Source organism: Cavia porcellus, unplaced genomic scaffold (genome assembly GCF_034190915.1).
Source record: "Cavia porcellus strain 051 isolate PalLab524CR breed Dunkin Hartley unplaced genomic scaffold, mCavPor4.1 scaffold_31, whole genome shotgun sequence".
In the NCBI taxonomy this organism is placed as follows: domain Eukaryota; kingdom Metazoa; phylum Chordata; class Mammalia; order Rodentia; family Caviidae; genus Cavia; species Cavia porcellus.
In genome coordinates, this window is record NW_026947514.1 from 779,151 (window position 1) to 803,570 (window position 24,420).

Genomic DNA, 24,420 nt, shown 5'->3' on the forward strand with positions numbered 1-24,420 from the left:
TCACCTCACCCCAAGGGGCCAAGTCTGCAAAGCCACCCACTCAGGAGGGCCTGGACAGTGTTGAGCACAAGAAGCTTACAGGAATCTGGATCCTCCATGAGGGAGGCAGGTGGGAGGGGTGGAGGGAGGAGATGCCAATCATGAAGTCAGGAGGACTCACCTCCTCCAGCCTACTGTCCTAGCCTGCACCTAGCTCTTCCTCACAGGGCCTGCCCTTCTTGGCTCCTTTCTCCAACCTCCAACAGAGAGAGGGTGTGCTGGTCACCTGCCTTGCCACACTGCTCCTGTGCCCTGCAGGAGCACGTGTGGCATCTGGCACAGCTCCCAGAATGCCCACCCCTGCTGGCCCTCCGTCCTAGCCAGTGGTGTCCACCCCTTGTGCCCTGCCAACCCCAGGGATGACCTAACATTTCAACCTGGGCAGCCTTTATTATACTAGCATCGTGATGAGCCTGGTGTGGGAACACAGGACGTAGCACTCATCTCCACAGCCAGCCAGGCCCAGGCAGCACCCGGGGAGGAGCATCTGTCTCCCAGGGTCACTCTCCAGTTGCCCCAGCAGGCAGGCTCCTTCCACAGCTCATTCCACACATCTCTTTCCCAAAGCAGTATCTTAGATACATATGCATGTGTATGTGTGCATATTTTATCTGAACCATCAGCTATAAAATTGAAACTGATCGTTCTCTTCACATTCACGTCACAGTAACTGCGCACAAAGACAACAAACCTAATGTTGATTACTCAGGGCGGGCGCCCCTGCCACAGGAAAGCGCTCAGGGAGGCCAGCGACACAGCCTGCATCCCTGTTAGTGGCAGCTGCTCTCCTGCTGGCTGCGGGCTCCATCAGCCCTGCTGGGTGCCGAACATACATGCAAACCTAGAGCACAGAACTTGTGTTGGGCCCTGTGCGGTGGGCTCAGGAGCCAGGACTGCCAGAAGGAAGTGTCCCCTCACCTCAGTTCTCCAGGACTACAGTGGTTGGGGTTCTAGGTTAGCTGCACAGACACCAGGAGAGCACAGGCACCACAAGAAAGTGGACTGTGGTCTGTCCCCTCACTGATAAGGTCATTCCATTCTGAGTCCAACAGACAAATGAATACAACATCAAGTGTTAAAAGCAGACGATGATTGAGACTCAGCCAGACTTTGTCCCAGTGCCTTATCCAACCACAGCAGAAACAGCAGGTGTCCGGGCAGCTCTGCTACTTGCTGTGCCCCTACAGGTCAGGGCACCCTCACTCCACCTAACCCATGCTTACAACTGTTAAGGTCCCAGTGGCATGACTGATGATGAGGGTGGCCCAAGGGACTCCAAATGCAGCAGGCATGTCCATTCTGACGCCAGTGGTTGTGAACTAAATGGGCTGCTGTGGCTCCGGTCTAGGGGATGCCAGGTTCCCTCCCCATGTGACGGTAGTGCCCACCCCTGCCCCACGGGACAGGGGAATCCCTGAAGACATCACTCCTGGTAACCCCATGCTCCTGCTGCAAAAATGCCTGAGGCCCCCGAGACCTCCCACAGGCAGGAGAGACCCTGGGGTCAACTCCCTGGCCTGGCACTTGGCCCACTGCCAACAGGCAGTCACTTGGAGGCCTCAGAAAGCATTTTGCTGGATCCAAAGATAATTCATTTCCAAATTCCCAGTTTCTACGCCCAGAGTTACAGTGAGGGGAGAGTCACAAGCTCTTGAAGTCCCACCCCAGGGACACTGACTCTCTTGTTGCCTCGGGGTCCCCACCAGGGATGCAGCTCATGATACCAGCTGTGCGCTGGTGGCTTCAGCAGGCATTTGTGATGCCCAGGTCTTTCCAGCAGGGCCTCCTGCTGCCACCCACCAGGCGGCCTGTTTCTTCCAGGTGCCCTGCCAATGACTTCAGACATGTGAGCCACTGCCTACAAGGAACCAGGCTCAAGAGGCACCCTGCGCAGTGGTCAGAAAGTCCCTGGACACAGGACATTTGTGTCACCCACACTGAGAAATCCAAGCCCAAGTTCTGTCCCAGAACCTGGCTGGGAGATGGGGAACAGCACCTTTCTATACCAGGTGGACCCCTGAGGCCCATGTCTCCAAACTTGGTTACCTCCATCCCTGGTCCCACCCAGCCTAAGGGTCTGTCACCCTAGCAGGGACTTGACGGCGCTGCAGTGGAACTTGCGCACGTGGCGGTACAGGTCCCCCGACTGTGTGAAGCGACGCTCACACCAGCGGCAGGCATGTGGCTTCTCCCGAGTGTGCACCACAGCGTGCCGGCTCAGGTTGTGCGAGTACTGGAAGCTCTTGCCGCACTGCAGGCATGTGTAGGGCTTCTCCCCCGAGTGTGTCCGCTCGTGCCGCTTTAGCGTGTAGGTGCAAGAGAAGGTCTTGCTGCAGAGCGGGCAGGTGGGCACGGCGCTGTCTGGTGAGAGCCTGGCCCGGGTGCGGTCCCGCTCGTGGAAGTGAGCGCTGAGGTGCTGCTGCAGAGCGTGGGTGCTGGGGAACAGCTTGCAGCACAGTGGGCAGATGCAGAGGCGCTCTCGGTGATCCAGCTCCTCGGAGTTGCCCCCCACCAGCTTAGAACCCAGCTCCAGCTTCTGGCGGGCCGCCCCGCGGCAGGGCAGCAGCTCCAAGTCCAGGGGCAGGGGCAGGCGCTGGGCTGTAGGGGCACAGGGCGGCTGCAGGGTGCTGCGGGGGTTCTCCTTCGGTTCCCAGGGCAAGACCTGCTCATCCTTTACCAGAGGCCGAGCGCCTGGCTGCCTCCTGCTGCTGAAGAAGGGTGTCTGGACCGGCTCCGACCTCGGGCTGGGCTTCAGCGACAGGTCCAGGGCTCGGTCCGACTCTCGTGGGGCCTGCCGAGGGGCAGACCTGGATGTTGGCAGACAGAGCACAGTCTTGATTCCCGCTGCGGGGATCTTCGCTGTCTGAGTAGCATTGCAGAGGTCCGGAGTCCACGCTGGCAGGGGGCACGGTGACTGGGCCCACGGCTTGGCCCCTGGAGCAGGGGCCCCCAGGGGCCGCGCCGGGTCCTTCTCCCGGAGCCTGCCCTTGCAGACCTTGACGATGTCATACATGTGCAGGTAGCTGGCGGCAGCCAGAATGTCCTCGACGGGCAAGCTGCACAGGTCCAGGCGGCCCTCGTACATGAAGTCCAGAAGACGTCCGAAGGCAGGCGCCGTAACGATGTCGCCGTTGAGCCGCACCGTGTCGCGGCCGCTGGCGGGCCGGTCCCGGTAGAAGAGGTGGAAGTAGACACTGCACGCCGCCAGCACGGCGCGGTGCGCGGGGAAGCGCGCGTCGCCCACCAGCACGGTGCAGTCGCACAAGAAGCCGAGTTCTCGTTGCTGCCTCAGGCGGCCCAGCAGGCGCCGGCCGTGCCCCGGGACCTCCATGCCGCCGCCGTCATCCCCGCGCGCGACGAGCCGAGCCGCCGGGCACCTGCCGCGAGCCGGAAAAACTCGCCCGAAAGTAAACAGCGGCGCGCCACCGCGGGAGCCAGCGCCCCCTGCCACCCCGAACTCCTCTCCACCCGCCTGCCCAAGCGCCCCTCGACGCCGCCCCGCGCCGGACGCCGCGCGGCCCCCCTTTATGGCAACGAAGCGCGGGGCGCGGCGGGCGGAGCCGGACCCCGCTCCCCGCGCCTCCCGCAACCCCTGCCGGCCCCGCCCCGCCGCTCGCCCCGCCCCGCCCCGGCCCGGGAGGGAGGCAGCGCCATCCGGGCGCAGGCTGAAGGAGGCGGGCCGAGGGACTTCCCGGTGCGGCAGAGCCGCTGAGGTCACCGCGTCACCCTTCCCCGGTTCGTCCTGTCCGGCTTGCCCCGCGCGCAACCGGCAGGGGCGCTGCGGGAGGAGGGGTTGCGGGGCGCGGCGGGGCAGGGCTCTCGCGATACTTGCCGGCCGGCCCCCCGCCTCGCCCTCGGGCCCCCACCACACTGGAGTGCAGAGGTCGCCGTCGAAGTGCCCGCCCAGGGGTGGTCGGCGGACTCGGTCCCGGGACCCCTGGAGAGGCCGGATCTGGAGAGGGAGAGGGCTGTGGGAGGGGCTTCGTACGCCTTAAGAAAAGACACTGCCTTCTTGGATGCTGCTCCTTATCCACGCCAGACAGTGGAGTCTCGATCCGGAAGTCTAGCATAGGCAATCCCCACCTTCCTTGACCCTGGACTGAGTCGGGGTAGGGGCGCTAAGCTGGGTGACCCGGAGCACAGGTCGAGCCCCTCCGGACAGACGAGGTGTCTGGGGGAACACATGGCACAGCGGAGGGACAGAGGTGGGCGGGGGACCGCGACCCAAATGGGGACACGGAGAAGGCCAGGTATCCAGGTGGGAAAGGATTCGAAGAGACGCGGATTCTTCCCGTGAGCGGCTGAGGGATGGGGTTGGAGAGCCCCGGCGCCTTCTCCCTGGGCGCAGCCTGGGGGCGCTGTCCGAGGCCGTGCGGAGTCACAGTTTAGTCCCGTTAATTAGCTGCTCTTGTTTTTATCCTCTTTGGGGGAAGGAGGGGTGACATGCTCAAAGCCATACTACAGGTGTCAAATTGCTGAGCCAGGGTCCCACTCCCACCAGCCTCATTTGGAATTACCGACTCACATTGCTGGGGAGCCCAAGCATGCAGGACATGCCGAAAGGGGGCACTGCCCAGGCTGGGGGTGGCTGGGGGTGGGAAAGGATCCTTCATATGAGTGTGTGGGTGCTGGATGGGAGCGGATCACAAAGGACAGTCAGTGGGGATTAGGGAGCCCCCAGCTTTGATCGCTGGACTGGGAGAGGAGTACCTGGCTGAGCGATAGGGATCCCCAGGGCAGCTCAGGAGGGTCCCCAGTGGACCTTTCATACCTGGGGGGGGGGGCTGCCCAAGATCCTGAAGCCCACATCTAAAGTTCCTGGAAAGGAAAGCTCCCCTCTTATATTAAAACATTCTGGGTTTACCTGAAAGGCAAATTTGACTGGGCACCTGCATTTTTATTTCCTAAATCTGACAATGCAATGGGGACTCCTGGAACAGACCAGACATGCAGCCCTCGGGCGAGCAGATCCTGACTCCCACAAGAGGACCCTTCCTTTGTTTTTTAATTTTGTCTATTTTTTATTTAGGACCCTTCCTTTGTATATCCTCAATAGCCGGGTTTGGGTCAGGTCCGATAGAGCCTGTCTGGCTGCCCCTCTTGAGGCCAGCCCTGCCCCTACCCTTCTTATCCCTGCGATCCTTGGTAATTCCCAGCTGCAAAATGGGGGAGCTGAGTGCCTCCCCAAGTCTCCTCGAATGTGAACCTCAGGGCTTTTGTCCTGCTGGTCACTCAGTCGTAGAAGACTCATCCCCAGAGCCCTTGGTGGCCCTTCGTGCTTGTCTCTGCTCAGAGGTCCTGTCCTTAGCCAGGGCATTCCTCCTGGGCTCCTGAGGCCTTCTCCCGAGTAGTATCCATTGGGTGCATGTGGCTGTACTGTGGTGACACCCTCTGGACCCTCAGCAGCAATTCCTCCCTGACTGCTGTCTAGCAGAGCCTCCCAGCTTGCCTTGCATGGCTAGCAGGACCAAGAGGTCATGAGAAGCAAAGAGGTCAGTGCCTGCGGGCCCTGCCCAGCTGGCATGGACAGAGAGCAGGCAGGGAGCAAGAGAGGCCAGTGCGCTCCTGAAGATCTGTGTTCAGGTCCCACCTGCCACACCGACTCGTGCAGTGGCAGGAGGCAGTCACAGAGCCCCATGGGGGGTGGCAGTGTGGGCAGAGCCTGTCCAGACCAGGGCCTCCATCTGGCCTGGGAGCTGCCCAAGTCCTAGCCTGCAGCTGTTGCTGAGACCTTGCAGATGGAGCCCTGGGTCCTTCGAGGGCTGACAGCTGTGGAAGGCGACAGGCCAGGAGGCAGGGACCAGTGCTGCAGTTTCTGTTAGGAACACCTGGCTCCAAGGAGCGGCCGGTCAGCCCAAGGCTGGTCCCTCACCTTGCCACGGTCAGGGTCCGCAGGGCTGCTGAGAGAGGAGAGGCTCTGCTTCTTCCCAGGAGGCTACAGAAGAGGGGGTGTCCTTCCCACTGGGAGACTCTGCCTGGGCACTGGTGCACACAGAGGGAAGCCAGGACTGGGTGCCACCTGGATGCTGGGTGACAGCAGGTGTGGGATTTGCAGCCACCAGGTGGGGATGCCTCCTGGGCTCCCACCAGAAAGCAGCGGGCACTGCTGCATCTCCACAAGAGGGCGCCCTGCTGGCTCTGTGGCCACTGGTAGGCCACCCAGCCCATGGGACAGCCACAGGGGACCAGGCAGGGAGGCAGTGGAGGGCTTTCCGGGTGAGGGATGGACAGGCATCTACGCTGTGATCTGAGTTGATGCCTGCCGGGAGGGTGCCCTATACCCCAGACAGTACTCAGGGAGTTTTTCTGGCAGGTCCAGAAGGCAAGGGATGCCCCAACTGTAGCTGCAGATTCCATCCTGAGTGTTCCACCTAGCCCCAGCTGAACTCTGACCTGTGGATGAAAAATGACTCCCCACACCCGTGATAAGGGGTCTTTTCCCTAAAGGGTTAATATTGGGGGGGGGCGCTCTGTGTGGGGAGTGGGCAGCGAGCAGTCCACAGCCAAGAGGGGGACAAGGGACAGGTGGGGGACACTGCGGCCCCTGTGCAAGAATGGGGGGTATTTTGGGGGCATTCTGCAGACCCGTCCACCCGAGTCCAGCCAGAAAGGTTCCCCACCGCGAGTCTCCCCTTTCTCCTCTGGGCATCTCACTGGCTCAGGTGTGACCTAGGCCAGGTGTGCCCTCCTCTGTCCCCTGCTAAGACCCCCACCCGCGTTTGTGACTGGGTCCTCCCACATGCATCCTGCTCTCCTTTGGGGACACTAGTGGCCGGCCACTCCCTGCTCCAGCCCGAGGACATAGCACATAAGCTGCCGCTCCGACCCCAGCAGGGTCTCAGGCCTCTGCGAACCGGACTGAGTCGCTCCGCAGGCGCTGACCCAAGGCCGGGCGAGCCCCGCGGCACGGTTAGCGGCCCGGCCCCGCGCTTGCTCCTCCTCGCCGGCGAGCTCCGCCCTGGCCACCGGCCGCGCGCTAGGGGCGCCCGGGGCGGCGGAGGCGGATGTGGGCGCGGCGCGGGCGCGGGCGCGGGGCGGGGAGAGGGCGGGGAGAGGCCGGCGGCGGCGCGGCACCGAGCGAGGCGAGGCGAGGCGAGGCGAGGCGGCGGGGCCGGCCCAGCGCAGCGGCGCCCGAGCACGGAGCGGCGGCGACCGAGCAGCGCCAGCCCGGCCCGCGCCGCCCCCCGCGCGCGCCCCGCGGCCTCCGGCGGTCCCGCCCAGCGCGGCCCGGGATGCGGAGCGGCGGGCGCCCGAGGCCGCGGCCCGGCTAGGCCCGCTCGCACGCGGCCGGTGAGTGCGCCGCCCCCCGTGCCGGCCGTGGCCGCCGCGCTTTGTTCCTGCCGGGTCGCGGCGGAGCAGGAAGTGGCCGAGCGCGGCCTGGGCGCGGAGGGCGCGGGCTCGAGGAGCCGGCCGCCCAGCCCGGCCTCCGCTTGACCTTGGGGCGCGGGCCCGGCCGGGGAGAGGGGCGCCGCTGGGCGCGCGGGGGCTCGGCGCCTTGGGCCGGCGGGCCTCCGCGGAGCGGGGCTGGGGTAGGAGAAAGGCTGGGCCTGCGAGCCCGTGGGAGGGCCTGGAAGGAGACCTCATTTCCCGTGGACGAAAAGTTGTCGCGGTGGCAGGGCGCCCAGGCTAGCCCACAAAGGGCGCCTGGCCCTGCCGGCCCGGAAGCTGCTTCCTGCATGCCGAGGCCTGGAGGAGCTGCCCACCTTGGCTATCAGGGGACCTGGAGAGCCAGGGGGGCACCCGAGACAGCCACCCTGGGCCAGCTGGTTCTAGGGCTGGGCCTATGCCATGTGGCCCCTAGCCCTACCTCACTCTAGGTGGCTGCTGGTCACTGCTGTCCTCAGCCCCAGTGAAGGGCGGGTACATTGGTGGCCGCTGGACACGGGGCTCCCAGACTTGGATCCCAGGTGTTGTTTGGGGCATTGTGCCTCAGGCCTTAGTGGTATTGCCCCCATTCCTACATGAGGCACCCAGGTCCCGGGACCAGAGGTGTGGTCCCACACCCAGGCTGTGTGGTGTGATGTATTTATGCACAGGCCTCCAACAGCTGTCACTGTCAACAGCAGGCTTGGGCCTGGCAGTGGGGGTGGCAGCCTGCAGGCCTCCAGGCCACGCCCACCAGGCCACAGATCCCCCTGTGGCTGCCTTGGGCTGGGGACCTCCTGCCTGCTTTGCCCGGGCCTGCTGAATGCCCACTTCCTCTACCCACTGGGTCTTCCCTGTCCTGGCCTTTGACACTGGCGTTGAGGCCTTCCTGCTGAGACAGATGCAGAAGACAGTGATCCAGTGACACTGTGGGTTCCTAGCTCGAGCCTTAATAGGCCAGAGATGAGACTGGTGGGAGGGTGTCTGGGATGGTTGGAGAAGGACCCACGTTTGGGTGCATGCCACCTGGTCCTCACATCTCCTGTGGTGCCTTGAGCGGCAGCACAGAGCTGCTGACAAAAGGCCTGTACAAAGGCTCCTTCACAGGATGCCTAGAGGTGGTGACATGGGAACTGGGTTTTGAGGGATGCCTAGGAGTACAGTACTTGCAGAAGGATAGCTGTGGACTGATGGGCAGAGTGTGTTCTGGCCCCTGCAGGGTGAGGGATTGTACAGTGCCCCCACCTGTGGCCTCCTAAATGCCGTGATTGTCGATCTTTAAGCACCCTGCTCTGGGTGTCCCTCACTGATGGGACCCTCTGAGCATGTCTTTGTCTCAGGCGCCCAGCACTGGGCTGGCGGGATGAACCAAATTCTGAGGCCAGGGTGCTGTGGCCTAGCAGGGCTGGAGTTCCTGGAGGGCCAGTGTCTCCCGCAGGGCTCTGCTCTCCCAGTGTGCAGGGTCTCTGCCAGAGGTGCCAGCCTGTAAGGGTGGCCAGGCACTGGGCACGTCTGGAGGAAGAGGAGGTGGGCTTGGGCAAGGTGGGGCAGGCGGCTTCGGAGGCCTTGAGGGTGGGAAAAGCAGGAATAGGAGGCGGGGTGTGTCTGAGACCCCAGCAGTGCCACCTCACACCCTGCCTGCCGCTTCTTCCAGACGCAGCGGCCAGGGCTGGGCCCCGAGCATCTGAGAGGAGACTGTGGAGACCACGAGCACCCTGGGGCCACCCCGGCCTGTGGGGGCTGCAGGCACCATGAGTGACGTGGCCATTGTGAAGGAGGGCTGGCTGCACAAGCGAGGTCAGTGGTGGCTAACCGGCTGGCGCCTGGGGCCCAGCCTGCCTTCCCTGGTGGTAGGCACTGGCTGGGGTGGGGCTGGCATGGTGTGCTCACCTTCCTGGCTTTCCTGAAGGCACTGCCCGGGGCTCCCAAGGGCAGCACAGGGCCCACCACCTCAGGCTGGACTCTGGGGCTGGGGCTTCTACCACTCAGGGTGCAGCCTGCTCTGTGGGATCCCTGCATCCCCAAGAGGGGCCTGGCTGTGCCCTCCTGCCCTAGAGTGGGCACTGGCCAGCCCCTCTACACTTCTTTCTCTGGAACTTCTCCTCTGGAAGTCCTGGTGATTCCCTAATGCCAGGGGCTCACCATGCCCTCAGGCTAATGGATGCCATGTCTTTGTTGGGGGTGGTCCCAGGACAGATCAGATGGGTGTGTGACCAACGTTGGTATCATGAGATGGGGTTTTGTGGGACATATAGGAGCTCCTCAGCAGAGTAGGTCTGGGAGCTGTGGGGACTAGGCAGGAGGCTGTGGGGTGAGAGAGACGCAATGCCAGGACCTCCAGAGGGTGCGAAGCAGCAGGAGGGAGCCGTCAGCTCACACTAAGGCAGCCCGACTTGGCAGCTTCTGGGAGGTCAGTGCCGTCCTGCAGTCACAGACTGCAGCCTGTGACTGCCCCGTCCGGCCTGCCGCCCCCTCCCTCCGCCTGGTGCCCCAGAGCAGCCTGGGCCTTGGTGTGGGGTCCACCTGCCTCCATGCTGCTTTCCTCTGGGCTGCGCAGTCTGCCTTATTTTTTTTTTTTTTTTAACTTTTTGTTGGTACCGGGGATCGAACTCACGACCGCCTGCTTGCAAGGCAGGTGCTTATGCCGCTGAGCTAAATCCCCAGCCCCCAGTCTGCCTTCTTGGCTGCTGTTGGTTGGCCAACCATTTGATTGATTACCGGGCGATGCTTGGCCTTGAGTTCCTGGGGCATTTCCTGCTCCGGGGCTCTCCCTGGGGGCTGAGGCCCAGAGTGGGAGAGTGGGACGTCCGGCCCTGTGGGGTGTCCTGAGGGCTGCGTGGGGCCCCATTGGGTCACTCTGTTATGGTATTGCCTTACAGAGCGAAGGTCATGGACAACCGTGGGCCTCAGTTTCCCCATCTGTACAATGGGAGTAAGGAGGGGGGTGGGGCTCTGCTGGACATCAGCCTCCCCTCCCAGGCCAGGGGAGAGGGCCCTGGCCAGCCCTGCTCCCTCCCAGCCTCATCATAGGTGGCACAGGTATGGGGTGGCATCCAGGTGGAAGGTGGCACCAGTGTTCCTGCCTGTTAGTCTCCCCCTCCCGGGGGGCTTCTTGTGAAGGCAGTCACCACTGTGTCCTCTTTGATGCCCAGTGTTCCCCATGGACTCTGGGCTGTCACTGGGGGTGCCTGGCCACACCTGGTCCTCTGTGACCCCTTGGGGTAGACGCTAGCTGGATGGGCTTCCTGGGACCGGACTCCCAGGGAGACAGTGCCACTGAGACAGGGCGACCGTGCTTCGGGGGGACCATGGTCATGAGGATGAGCCTGCGGGTGTCTTGCGCCGCAGGACAGTACCTCAGGGAGCCCTGCTCACATCCCCTCAGTCAGGCTCCCTTTGTCCTCAGCGTTGCTGAGCAGAGCAGGAGCTGCCCCAGGAGAGGGCCAGGGAAGCGGCTGGGGCACAGGACACAGGAACAAGGGGACACGGGGCAGTGGGGAGGGTCCGGTTGGCCTGCACCAACCCAGTTGCTTGTGGGGGCAGCATTCGGGCTTCAGCTCAGCTGGACCCAGGAGGCTGCACACTGGTCAGGCTGCGAGTGTCTGCTGTGGACTCCCCTGGTCTGGCCCTAGGCATCCTGGGAGCCGGGGGCTGGGCACTGACCCCAGGGGGCTTCGAGCCTGTGCCCTCAGCTGTGCTGTGAGGTGTGCAGGGTGCAGCAGCCCGGCTGGTGGCCCAGTCACGGGGAGGGGGGTGGGGAGGCAGAGGGCGCAGGTCAGCAGCCTGGCTGTGGCGAGGGTCGGCGGTGCAGGGCCCGCGTTTCCTGTTTTGTGAGCGCACTGAACTCTCCCTTCAAAAACAAACAACAAAAGAGGAAGCGGGCGACCTTGCCCGGGGATGGGGTCACTGCTGTCCCCAGCCTGGATCCAGAGGCCCCTGAGCCCTGGTTGTCCTGTCTGGAAGGGGTGTCCTCCAGTGGGGGGTGCTCCTGGAGTGGGCACGAGGCCATGAGACCCACCCAGATGTTGGGTCCTGGACTCCTCCTGATCCCATTGCAGCCCTGTGGGAAACAGAGTTTGTGTCCCACAGGGAAGCTGAGATTTGAGGTGGAGCCAGGTGGCTCCTGGACTCCTGGGCTCCTGGGAGAGGCCTGGCTGGTTGCATCAGGCCAGTTCCTAGAAGTGCTGTCAGGGTGGGGAGGTAGGGGGAACTGGCATGGCCAAGCTGGCACCCCCTGCCTGGGCACACCCGGGCCAGGCTTGGTGCCAGCACCCTGCCTCACCCCCCTCAGCGGAGCGGAGGCTGTTGCCTGCTGCCCAGGCTGCCCGGTGTGGTGGCAGAGGCCACCGCCCCGTCTGCCCTGTCTTCCCTGCTCTCCCCAGCTGGGCCTGGGCCTGCTCTGGCCCAGCTCCGCTTGCCGGGGGCCACCCACCCTCTGCACTGCCGTCTTTTCTTTTGCTTTTGAACGTGCTTTCCTTTAACCTTGAGAAATAACAGTTCTGTGTCTGCAGATGTTGGCACTGGGGTTCACAGTCAGCTGTCCTGTGGGGCTGGGGTATGGGTGGGACCCCAGGGTGTTGGGTCTGGGTGGCCAGCACTGCAGCCCCAGGCTTAGCTCCTTCAAGTGGTGTCTGGGGCCTGCCCGGTGAGGCGTCAGGAGGGGCTTCCTCTGGGGGAACCCAGGGTAGGCTCTGAGGTAGGGTGGTGAGGTCCGCTCTGGGGGGCGGCAGTGGGCAGGCCCTGGGCCCTTGCTTCTGTGTCCTCTGGTTGTCTGCACTGGGCTGGGGAATCTGCCCTGGCCTGTAGGTGCCCCAAGAGAAGCACTGGGCTCCTGTCCCTGCTGAGCGGCACTGCCTGTTTGCCGTCCCTGACCCTGCTGAAGGCTTCGATGGGCTGGGGGAAGCGGTGCGTCCATGGGCACCACTCTGAACTGAACGAGGTGCTGAGTGCCTCAAAATGATTCCCTTTCCTTACGGGACCTCCATCTGTGGCGGGCCCCCTGCTGTCTGGCTATACCTGGCCAGCAGATAGGTGACAGGTCTGGGGTGGGGACAGAGCTCCGTGGAGGGGAGCTGGTGGCACAGGATTGGTGGCCAGTATGAGAAGCTCTGTGAGCAGGACAGGCAGAGACGGCACCTGGAGGCACTGGGATTGGGAAGACCATAAACCAACATGGGTATGGGCTGAGTAGGAGGATTTGGGGGACAAAGGATGTGGCATCACTGGGCTCGGTGGCGGATGGACAGATTGGATGTGTGGCGTGGAGGAATCTGGATCACCTCCTTCACTGGCCAGGGGAGGGTGCTGGGCAGCTCCAGGGGGGAGGAGGCAGTGGGGAGGGGTGGTGATATCCTCTGAAGGTTGGAGGGTAGCCTGGTGGCACCTAGCCTTCCCTGGGGTCCCAGGACAGGGCGTGTGTTGATGCCTGCTTGATGGCAGAGCCTGAGCCTGTGAGGAGCTACTTGTGTCCTTCAGCACCTGGGTCTGTGGTCACTGCTTCTCTGTAATACGAGTGTCCCCTTGTGGGAGTCTTAGGTTCCCCTGTGAGGGTGGGCGGGACTGTGGGCTGGAGAGAAGTCCACAGAGCTTGCTCGGTGAGACACCTGCCTTCCAAGGGCCAGTTGGGGAGCAAGTGGGTGGTGGGGCCAGGGCTTTGGTTGCATGACCCCTCCCTGCCCTGCCCTGCCCTGCCCTCGATGGCCAGCACCTGCTGGGCACTACAGAGGTGCAGCAGACAGGCTGCCTTGGAGTTGGCCGTGCTGCCCGCTGGCCTTGGGGCTGCTGGCCAGGCTGCCCGCGTGCTCAATGTGCTGGAGAAGGTAAATGGGTGCCTGGCAGCTGTCACACACGATGGATGTGGCGGCAGCGGGGGACTGTGTGGTCGCTGCTGTCAGCTGGCGCCTGCTCCGCAGGCCTGCTGGGGCTCACTTTGCTGTGGAGAAACAGCTCGCTGTCGCCTGGCGCCCCGCCAGCTGCCGCCTGCCACTGCACCACGGCGTGGCAAAGTGTTTACCCAGCAGTTTCCCAAGATCTGGGACTCGGGGTGTCTGTGGCACTTAGGATGCAATGGCTAGGCCAGTGTGGCTCAGAGAGGCCTGTGCTCCTGCCACCTGGAGAGACCCGGGATGTGTCTGTGGCCTAGCCCCATCCATGGGTGCTTTGGCAACCAGGCCCTCCTGAATCCTTGATGGAACCCGGCATCCAGCCCAGGAGGAGCCTGCCTGGAGAGGCCCTGTCCTGGCTGGGGACCACAGGAATACTGAGGCCTTGGGGTATTCATTGAGGTCTGGGCCCTGCTGCCAGCCTGAGCTGGGGCCTGGTCCCTGGCTCACCTTGTCCACCCCTGCAGCTGGGCCCTGGAGCACCCTGTGCTCGAGGGGTGGTGCAGGGCAGGTGCCCACCTCTGCCTGCCTGGACTGTGGCAGCAGGCAGGAGGTACACCTTCGACTGCCATCCCATTACAGTGGCTGCCTGTGGGAGCTGAGCCCACTCTGACATCTAGGCCACCTTGGGTTGTCCTTCCTGTGGAGTGGACCTGTGGCTTCAGGCAGCATTGGGGCCTGGGGAGGGACAGCGTCTTGGGAGGCTGACCTGTCTTTATCCTCTGCCTCCTGCTCGCATCTATCCAGAGCAGGGCCCTGTGAGGGCACCTGAGGTGGAGGCTGGGCACTGTGGTCCTGCGGGCTATGGGCTGCACAAGTGCCCAGCTGGAGCCAGCTTGGCCAAGGGAGGGAGGTCAGGCTGGATGGGTAGCCTTCCATGGACACTGAGGACAGAGGGGAAGGGGGCCTTGTGGCCAGTCCCTTCCTGCCTGTCCCATCTGCTGTGACCCCAAGGTGCCCTCAGAGACTGCCCCTTGTGTAGCCTTCCTGGTCTCCAGGGCGATGGTCTGCACTGCTGGTCTTCCTCTAATCCTGTCTGGACGGAACTTGTTAATGTGCTGGCCATGGCCAGGTCGCAGCTGCTCCCACCCCAGTGATGTCCTGGCTGGATCAGAGGCAGGAGATGAAGAGAAAGATTGTGTGTCCAGGCTGGTCTGGGTGCAGAGACCCAGTTTCTCTTCTGGAGGGGTCAAGTGCTGGGACCCATAGGCAAATGGGAAGGCCAGGTCCTTTCCAACCGGAGGCTCTTGGGCCTTCCTGGCTTTTCTCTAGGGGGCGGAGTCTTTCCCAGCGACAGCTACCTTTGGCCTGCACCCCCAGGTCTGCTCCCAGAATGGCTGGGCAGGGCTGGTGGGGCAGGGGTTGGGAGGGGGCCGAGTTGGGGTCAGGCTGGGAGTTGATTGGTTGGACTGCGTGCTGGTGTGGTGGTCCGGGGCTGTGAGGGGCGGGTGGCAGTTGGTGGAGCAAGATGGATTTCCGGGGCACGGGGTGCAGTGCTCATCAGCCGCCCGGCTCAGTTAGCATCCTGGGGAGCGGCAGCTGGTGAGATGGGAGGTACTCCATCAGGGGCCGACAGCTCCAGACTGGTGCCGGCGGGTGGGCACTCGCTGCGGGCGGGCTGGGATGGGGGTGGGTACCCCCTGCCTGCTCTGCTCCCTCCACCTCTGCCCATGCTGCGCAGCCAGGCCCTGCATCCAGTGGGGCCACGTGATTGGCAGGTGTGGACGGCCAGGGCTGGAGCTTTGTCCACAGGGGCTGTGGGACCCTGGATAGGCAGATGCCCTCCTCTTCGGGTGGGTTGTGCTGGGTGATGGCCCCCAGAAACCCTGGGGTCCAGTTTCAGCTGCAGGTGCCCTGGTGGCTGCAGGTGTGCTGTATGCCAGCAGCAAGGGGGGCTGTTCTCTCAGAAGGACCCCAGCATTGTTCACAGGCAACGGGGACAGGAGCTCTTCCTGCTGGCATCTGGGGCTGGGGTAGCCTGGGTGGGCTCTGGTCGGCCTTTCCCAAGCCTGTATCTGGGTAACCACTTAGGCCCTGCTGGGGGCCCGCACTTGTGTCCACCGTGCATCTCCCTCTGGCCAGGATGTTGCAGAGTGAAGACTGCTTGGGTGGGGAGACTGGGTGGTGGGTATGGGAGGAGGGTAGGGCCGAGGCCATGAGGCCGGAGCCTGGGCCTCGACCCGGACACCCAGATGTGGCGTGGCCTGCAGGAGGACCACAGGGGGTGAAACCTCGGGGTCTACGGGAAGTCGAGGGTGCTGCCTGGAAATGGGGACCTGCTCCTTGGGGACCCTGGGCGGCTGGGGTGTGCGAGGCTGCCCCGTAGGACCAAGCCATCCCTGCGTACTTGTCCCTTCAGGTCCCACCCCACCCTCTGCCCAGTGCCCCCAGATGAAGAAGTTGCTTAATTAGTAAGTTCCCTGTTGTTCAGACTCCTTGCTCGGCAAAATGTAAATGAAACATTTTTTCCGGGTGTCAGTATGAAAAATGACAGTCGCTTGAGATCACAGAGGACATCTGTTCTCGGCCCCACTCGCGAGTGCCTGTGTGTGGCTGATGCTGCAGAATGTGAGGGAAATGCTGCCATGTACCTGGTGGCCAGGGCAGGGCTGGGTCAGCACTGGGCTGGTCTTGGTGCCCAGCTGCAGGAACCTCCCAGGCCTGCTTCTACAGGCCAAATGGCGCCGCCAGCAGTGCTGTCCCAGGTGGGGTGGACACCCTGTGGCCTAGTCCAGGTGGGCTGCAGGTGGCCCTGCGTCCGCCATGAGCCCCTGGCCGAGCTACACACTGGCTCCATCCTCGGGCAGGGGCCAACCAGGTGGTAGCCACACCTGCCATTGTTACTAGCAGCCACCACTTTCTGGCCCTTGGGTGCCATAGCAGAGCTCTGGTCCTGAGCCCTGGTACGTGGCTGGGCGCTCTCAGTGTCTGTCCCCAGAGTGCCTGTCTGTGGTCCAGTGCCCTCCCCGGCTGTGCACTCGGCCCAGCGGCCCTCCTGTCTGCCCACAGGGGAGTACATCAAGACCTGGCGGCCGCGCTACTTCCTCCTCAAGAATGATGGCACCTTCATCGGCTACAAGGAGCGGCCGCAGGACATGGACCAGCGTGAGTCCCCTCTCAACAACTTCTCTGTGGCACGTAAGTGTCCCTCAAGTGCCCTAGGTTGGAGAAGGGATGGTGTGTGGCAGGAATGGCTGGAGCCCTTTGCGTGCCAGGCCTCCGCTGAGGTCCCCTTTGGCCTCTGTCCTGGGGAGCAGGCTGGGCAGTGCTGGCTCCGAGGTCATCTCTGGGACTCGGTCATCTCTGGTCAGCTCGGGCTTGGCCAGGATGGAGCTGTCGCCTGGGGCCCTTGTTTGGAAGCTGGGGGCTATGGCACTGGGGACTAATTGGAGCCCACCAGGTCTCATGGGGACCCTTGCGGCAGGGTAGACAGGATGCTGGGCGGGGGCTTTCAGCTCTCACAGCTTCTGCCACCCCCGGGAGGAGTCATGGCTTTGCCTGTGAAGGTTCCCTGAGCCTCCATGTCTGTGGGGTGCCTTTGTCTCCACCATGGCTGAGGGCCATGGGTGTCCAGAAAGCCCGGCCTGTGTGGGCCTAGCAGATGGGATGCTGGGTTCCTGGTTGTCACCCTATGGCCAGCTCTCCCTGGGTTGGTCCAGGACAGGATCAGGTGTACAGGGGTGACCCAGAGATGATCAGGGCTCAGCTGTGGGACATCTGTGAGGGGTGGGCTGCCAAAGACAGGCTCTGGGATTGGTCTGAGGCTGCAGTTGGCAGTATAGTGCAGTGTGCACTGTGGGTTGGACTCTGGCACCTCCGTATGGTCCCACCTCCAAGTAGCTCTGTCCCTCCTCCCTGGGTCTGGGTCCTCTGGCTTTCCCAACCTCACTGGGTCCTGGTTCCTGGCCCTGGTCCTGGGGCTCAGGCTGGATGTGGAACAATCTCAGCCTTGGGATCTGCAGGCAGAAAAAGGAGCAAGGAGATTCTGGAACCCTGGTTGTACCATCGCCAATCCCGAGTCTCCGACCTGTGCTCTGAGGAGGAGGCCACAGCCAGTGCTGTGAGCCCCGGGTGCCCAGTTTGGAGGAGCAGATCCTGCCCTAAGAGGTCCAGGCTAAAGGGCTTTCTGCGGACCTTTATTTGGGCCCAGCTCCTCTGAACCCTGTCCTCCTCTAAAGCTCCTCCAGCTGCAGGCCCAGCAGTGGCTGAGTGGTCTGCTAGTCCGTGGCCCTGGGATAGGAGAGATCGAGGAGGGAGATGCCCAAACTCTGTCCAGTGTCCCCTCAGTCAGAACCAGGGCCTTCATGGCTGAGGAGTGGCCTTGGCAAGGTACCTGGAGCACACCCCAGAGTGAACGTAGCCAGCAAGGGCAGAGGGGGACTCTGGAAGGGCACCAGCCAGGGCCAGGGCTGCAGCCCAGCTGTGTGCTGCAGGAGACAGGGCATGGGTTGGGGTGGCTTCGCTGGCCTCCGTGACCAGGAGTTTTCCCCAGGGTGGATTCTGGACACTCCAGAAAACCCCACTCTGGATGTGGCTTCCCACCTGGTGGCCTCCAACAGGCTGTCTTGGAGGAAGGAGGGGGCTCTGTGCTGTCACACAGGGTAGGCAGGTTTTCCACCCTCCCGTGTGTGGTGTTGACACAGGGCCTTCCCACAGAGCTGGCTCAGTCCCCCTCTGGGCCCCAGGCCTGGCAGGTGCCTCTTCACTCACTCAGTGGAGTTCCGCCAGCCCTGCACATTGCCAGGGCCCTGGTGCTGGAATGTGGGAGGCCCCTTTGCTGGCCCCTCACTACAAGCCCTGCCCAGAAACCCTCTCTGCACAAACAAGTCTCATTCCTCAGGCCTCTTTGTCCTCACCATCAATCCACTGTGTGTGTGTGTGGGGGGGGGGGTGCTGCAGGCATACATGAGTCCCAGGTGTCCATGCTGCAGATATGCGTGTATCACAATTGTGTGCAAATCAGGTGGCCATGATCCAGGTGTGTGTGTGCTCCAGGTGCACAGTAGTCCCAAGTGTGTTGTGTTGCAGGTGGGCATATGCTTTAGGTGTGTGGTGCACATGTGCACATGCTATAAGTGTGCCTGCTTCAGTTGTGTGCTCAAGGAGGACGCAGTGCTGCAGCTGTGTCTTCCAGGTGTGTAGCTACCCCCGGTGTGCTGCAGGTTTATGCACTCCAATGTATGTGCTTCAGGTGTGCATGTGCTCCAGCTGTGTGTGTTCTCCAGATGCTCCAGCTATGCTTGGAAAAGCCACAGACATTTGTGCACCGGGTGCGATGGGGCAGGCTGCGTCCCAGACCTGCTCCAGGACCTCAATGCCCCTTACTCTCCAAGGCCTGGCATGAGTTGGGGGCTCCAATACAAAGACAGGATGTGCTGTGGGAGGGGGTCTCTTGGGGACACCTCTCGCCTTAAGAGCAGGGTGTCACAGCTGCAGCAGGGCCCAGCCCTGCTTATGATGGAAACAGGCTTGGAGAAGGCCTGGATGACCTGGGACCAGGTGGGCTGCTGTGCAGACATGGCTGGGAGGGGGAGGCAGGCACACAAAATGCTCCCTGGCCCTGTCCTCAGAATGCCAGCTGATGAAGACGGAGCGGCCCAGGCCCAACACCTTCATCATCCGCTGCCTGCAGTGGACCACAGTCATTGAGCGCACGTTCCACGTGGAGACACCTGAGGAGCGGTATGTAGGGTGGGACATGGGCCTGCGGTGGGCGGAGGCTCAGGTTGGAAACAGACAGGGCCAGGGACTATGGTGTCTGCTGCTCACAGCCACGCTCGGTCCCATTCTAGAAACAAGCCCTGCCCCACCTTGTGTGCGGTAGCTGGGAAAACTGAAGCCAGAGGTGAAGAAGGGTGGGTTGGGGTGCGGTGCCACTGGGGCTGGACTGCCCTGTCCCCGCCCCTGGAGGTTTCCAGACTTGTGGAGACCAGGTTCTTGGGCTGTACTGCCCAAGGGCAAAGGTGACTCAGCTGATGCCTGTAGGGAGGAGTGGACCACTGCCATCCAGACAGTGGCCGATGGTCTCAAGAGGCAGGAGGAGGAGCTGATGGAGTTCCAGTCAGGCTCGCCCAGCGACAACTCGGGGGCTGAGGAGATGGAGGTGTCTCTGGCCAAGCCCAAGCACCGTGTGGTAAGGCTGGACTTCCCCAGCTCCCTGCAGGGCACAGGGTCCTCACTTGGCATCCTGAGTGTGGCCTGGTGTCCTTGCTGAGCCTGTAGGCCCACCTGCACCCTGCCACTGAGGGTTTCGGGCAGGTGTGAGGAGCGGGGGCACTAACGGCGCTGCCTGCTGCCCACAGACCATGAACGAGTTTGAGTATCTGAAGCTGCTGGGCAAGGGCACCTTCGGGAAGGTGATCCTGGTGAAGGAGAAGGCCACTGGCCGCTACTATGCCATGAAGATCCTCAAGAAGGAGGTCATCGTGGCCAAGGTGTGGGTGGGTGTGGGGTGGGTGGTTAGGCAGGCGGGTGGGAGCAGACGGGTGGCAAGCAGACACTAAGCTGATCCTGCCTTCCAGGACGAGGTGGCCCACACACTCACTGAGAACCGTGTTCTGCAGAACTCCAGGCACCCCTTCCTCACGGTGAGTGAAGCCACTCACAGTGGGCTGATGCAGGAAGATGTCGTCTTGGGCTTTGGATGTGGCCCGTGGCAGGCTGAGTGTGATGGTGCTGGATGTGGGCCATGGGCTGTGCTTGCTGTGCTCAGTATGCAGCGGCAGGGGTAGTGACGTTGGTCTCCACCCATTTGCCCAAGGGCTGGAGAAGCCCACAACTCTGCAAACCTTCCTGTCCAGAAGGGTGTGTGCTGGGTGTCTGCATTCAGGGGAAGCCCCTGTCCAGTCAGCCACTGAGCTTGGGGTCAGCACCTGGGGGAGGCCAGCCATTGGTGACCTTCCTTGGATGAGGCTGCCTGTGTTCTGAGATGTAGAGGTGGCCGGACAGCTTGGAACATCAGGGTGGGAAATTTCAACTTGTGATCAGTTTTGGTGGCCCCAGAGTGTGGTGCAGTCTGCTTCCGAGGTCCCATCGTTTACCCTGGATGCAAGCCCAGAGCCCATGACTCATCCATGGAAGACACCTCGGTGCCTGTTGGGTACCTGGCACCGGGGGTGCACAGCTCCCACCTGTCCCTACCCCGCAGAGGGCCATGGCTGCAGCTGTGCTCTGTTCCAGGCCCTGAAGTACTCCTTCCAGACTCATGACCGCCTCTGCTTCGTCATGGAGTACGCCAATGGTGGTGAGGTAGGCAGGGTGCGGCCCTTGGCAGCCGCGGTAGAAGTGCATGGCGGGCTTGTCGGGTGAGGGTGATTCCTGAGCCTCCCGGAGCTGGGCCGGTCCCGCCCTGTCCTGCCTTGGGGTGGTGGGTGCCCCTCCCCTGCGCCCCTCAGCATTGCCTCCTACAGCTCTTCTTCCACCTGTCCCGAGAGCGTGTGTTCTCGGAGGACCGGGCCCGCTTCTACGGTGCGGAGATTGTGTCGGCTCTGGACTACCTGCACTCGGAGAAGAACGTGGTGTACCGGGACCTCAAGGTGGGACCCCACTGCGCCCCTGGGTGGGCAGGTGGCGGGGTCTGACGGTAGTGCTGAAGCCCAGGCCCCCGACAGCTGGAGAACCTCATGCTGGACAAGGACGGGCACATCAAGATTACAGATTTTGGGCTCTGCAAGGAGGGCATCAAGGACGGTGCCACCATGAAGACCTTCTGCGGGACGCCCGAGTACCTGGCCCCTGAGGTGTGCGCCCCGTCCTGTCCTCTTGTGCCTGCTGCCCTGTGCCCCAGCCTGTAGTGACGCTGTGTCTCCCTGCAGGTGCTGGAGGACAACGACTATGGCCGTGCGGTGGACTGGTGGGGGCTGGGTGTGGTCATGTATGAGATGATGTGCGGCCGCCTGCCCTTCTACAACCAGGACCACGAGAAGCTGTTCGAGCTCATCCTCATGGAGGAGATCAGATTCCCACGCACTCTGGGCCCCGAGGCCAAGTCCCTGCTCTCAGGGCTGCTCAAGAAGGACCCCAAGCAGAGGTGCGGCCCCTGCCCGGCACACCCCGGAGGGCGGGGCCGGGCCGGGCGTGCGCTGAACCAGCCCTGTCCTTGCAGGCTTGGTGGGGGCTCCGAGGACGCCAAGGAGATCATGCAGCACCGCTTCTTCGCCAGCATTGTGTGGCAAGACGTGTATGAGAAGAAGGTGCCGTGTCCACGTCTTCACACACGTGTGCATGTGCCTGTCACACTCAGCCCATGCTTGCCCACCCAGCCACATGGGCACGCGTGCGCGCCCTGGCCAGCTCACCTGTGTTCACTAGGGAGGCTGCTCCCCACTCCTCCTCAAGGAGCCAGGCTGTGAGGAAAACTGTGGGGCGGGGGCGCCCACCTCCTGGCCTTCGGAGGGGCCTGGTGCCTGCCACTGAGCATACCCTCACTGGCGTCTACTTGAGTGCCAGTAACAGGCCACAGTGGTGGGCAGGGCCCCAGGCACTTGCCCAGTGTCTTGGCCCTGCCCTGGAGGGTAAGGATCATGAACAGTGCTCCCTCCTGACCAGTTGTGACCAGGGAGCCTGGGTTCACTGAGAAGCCCTGATCCACAGGCTGGACGCCACGATGATGTCTTGGGGTCCTCACCGGTGGGCCCCAAGGGTATCTGAGGCTTCTTCCTCCAAGGGGACGGTCCCTCCCTGGGCTTGACAAGAGGGGAAGCTCCAGCGGCCCCTGTCCATCCAGATTAGCCTCTCCCAAACCCAGGCAGTCATGCTTGGGTCCTGGGGTTCTTTCCCACCCAGCTGCTGCCCGACATGCTTGCCCTCTGCCAGGAGGTGGGGTCACTCTGTGCACCTCTTCCTGAGAAGGCCTGTGAGGAGCACAGAGGAGGGATTGTTCTCATCCTGGGCAAGGGTCTGCTGCTGGGCTAGGCCTGGGGTGGTCCTATGGGGTTGTGAGCGCAGCTCCCCTGCCAGGCCCACCCCCTGCACTGCTATTTCAGAATGGCACTGGAGTCTGGGTACTGCAAGGGGCTGGTGCCTCCCGAGTTGGGGTGCACTGGGGTGCAGGCTGGGGCCTGTAACTAGCCCTTGCTGTGCCTCCTGCAGCTCAGCCCGCCCTTCAAGCCACAGGTCACCTCAGAGACTGATACCAGGTATTTTGACGAAGAGTTCACAGCCCAGATGATCACCATCACCCCACCTGACCAAGGTGAGGGCGTGTTCTGGGCCACAGACCCAGTTGCCCTGGGGGCTTCACATGCTTTACAGTCCAGACTATGACTGCTCAGGTGTTGATTTGTGTCCTGAGGGCTGGTGTCGCCATGTCCAGGGTTGCAACCCTGCCCAGTGGCGGGTGGGCCTCAGCCAGTCCAAGTTGTGTCTTGCCCTGCAGATGACAACATGGAGTGTGTGGACAGTGAACGGAGGCCACACTTCCCACAGTTCTCCTACTCGGCCAGCGGTACAGCCTGAGGGGCCCAGGCAGGGGCACGGCAGCCATGTCCGCATGAGGGCCTGGACGCCTCCATCAGATCACCTGCATCGGATGGCTGATTTCTCAGATGCACTGGGAGGAGCGACGCCAGCCCCCCACATGGGAAGATGCTGCTGCTGTGATGATGGCCTGCCGCCTGGCCAGGTCAAGAGAAAAACTGTCCTGCGGTTTCTCTTAATTTATTTCATCCAACCTGTTCTCCAGACGTGGCCTTGGCCCTCAGAACAATTACTCACGTAGGACACCTTAAGGACCTCTGCAGCCCCTGTGGTGTGGGCTGAGGGTCTGGGCAGGGCCTGCACTAACCCATTGTGGCTGTGCCTCTGGCTGCCCCCACCTGGGGTGCGGGGCCTCTCCCGGCCTATGCACCAGAAGCAGCTTCATGGGGACATACTGGCTGGTGCCGTCCCCTCTGGGTGGGGTATGAGGCAGCCCCTGCACTCGGGCCCTTCAGACACGCTGGGCTGGGCCGGGCCGGGCCAGGCCGGGGCTCGCCTGCAGGACAGAGCCTTGTACCTTGCCACTCCCAGGCTTTGGGAGTGAAATTTCAGTGACAGGAAAGCCTCTCCCACTGTGTCTGAGGGCCATCCCTGCCCCCTGCACCCTGGATGATTTCTGTCTCCACACTCGTCCTCTCCCCGCTTCACCTCTGACCTCCCCGTTCTGGCCAGACTTGGCCGCTGCTGCACCATGCCGTTTTTTACAACATTCAATTTCAGCATTTTTACTATTATAATATGAAACTTTCCCTCCAAATCTTCAATAAAAATTGCTTTTCAAGTTTGTGGCTGGCTTTAATGAGTGCTGAGGGGTGAAGAGCTGAGGCCAGCGCCCCTGCTGAAATTGGCCTCTGACGTGGCACAGGGCAGTTTCCGGCAGGACGCACCTGCGGGGCAGGGGGTGGCTGTCTGGGCTGCTGCCAGCCCCAGCTGCTGTCTGGCCTGTGGGGATGGGAGCAAGACCCACCAAGAAGAACTGGGACATGGCAGGGCCCAGAGCTGGGCGGGGCAGTGCAGCTGGGGGCCTGGGTCCCCAAGCAACACTGGAACCAGCAGCCTGCAGGGTGTGCAGCTGGTGCCCCCTGGCCAGCTCTTGGCAGGACTGCTCTGGGCCAGGTGGGGTACAGCTGGAGTCATGGGCCTCCACTCCACAGGGTGGACAAAAGTCCTGTTTCTATTGGGTGATCAGGGTCAGTCTGGGCCTGTAGGGGACAGCTGAGGTCTCTGGGTGTCCCTGGTCCTCGGTTCTAACAGGCTACACCACTGACTCCTACTGTTTTCTGGAAAACACAGTGGCAGCGTTACAGGTGGAATGATGCTTTGCAGAGGAGGCATCCAGGTCTCACATCCATGCAACACCAGCATGGTAGAAACCATTACCTTCCAACCCTGAGCAAAAGCTCACTGAGAAGGTGGCTGACTGAAGAGTGGGAACAAAGGTGCAACGCAGGGAGGGCAGAGCCCTTGGGGCCATTTCTAGTCCAGAGCCACAGGGAATGGATGCAGGGAGGGAGGCCCTTTCAGCCCACTACGCACTTCCCACTGCTGGGACAGAATGGTCCACAGTGGGACACAGCAGCAGAGGGAACACAGGTGCCTGCAGGCACAGGCAGTGGGGCGAGACGTGGCGGGGCTCTGCTGAGGACCAAGCTCTCCT

The 24,420-nt window shown here is 62.6% G+C and overlaps 2 protein-coding genes across 2 annotated transcripts; one reads left to right on the forward strand and one right to left on the reverse strand.

The window, feature by feature from the left end:
* Positions 1–624: 624 nt before the first annotated feature.
* On the reverse strand, positions 625–4,293 carry Zbtb42 (zinc finger and BTB domain containing 42). Its single transcript, XM_013144977.3, has one exon. The coding sequence runs from the start codon at positions 3,368–3,370 to the stop codon at positions 2,120–2,122; it is 1,251 nt and encodes a 416-aa protein (XP_013000431.1). The 5' UTR covers positions 3,371–4,293; the 3' UTR covers positions 625–2,119.
* A 4,766-nt stretch (positions 4,294–9,059) lies between these two features.
* Akt1 (AKT serine/threonine kinase 1) lies at positions 9,060–23,544 on the forward strand. Its single transcript, XM_003463112.4, has 13 exons — positions 9,060–9,201; positions 16,296–16,424; positions 18,857–18,968; positions 19,272–19,419; positions 19,589–19,720; positions 19,808–19,873; positions 20,466–20,534; positions 20,696–20,821; positions 20,897–21,025; positions 21,101–21,315; positions 21,391–21,478; positions 22,377–22,479; positions 22,663–23,544. Exons 1-13 carry the CDS (start codon positions 9,156–9,158, stop codon positions 22,740–22,742), a joined length of 1,443 nt encoding a protein of 480 aa, XP_003463160.1. The 5' UTR covers positions 9,060–9,155; the 3' UTR covers positions 22,743–23,544.
* The last annotated feature ends 876 nt before the right edge of the window (positions 23,545–24,420 follow it).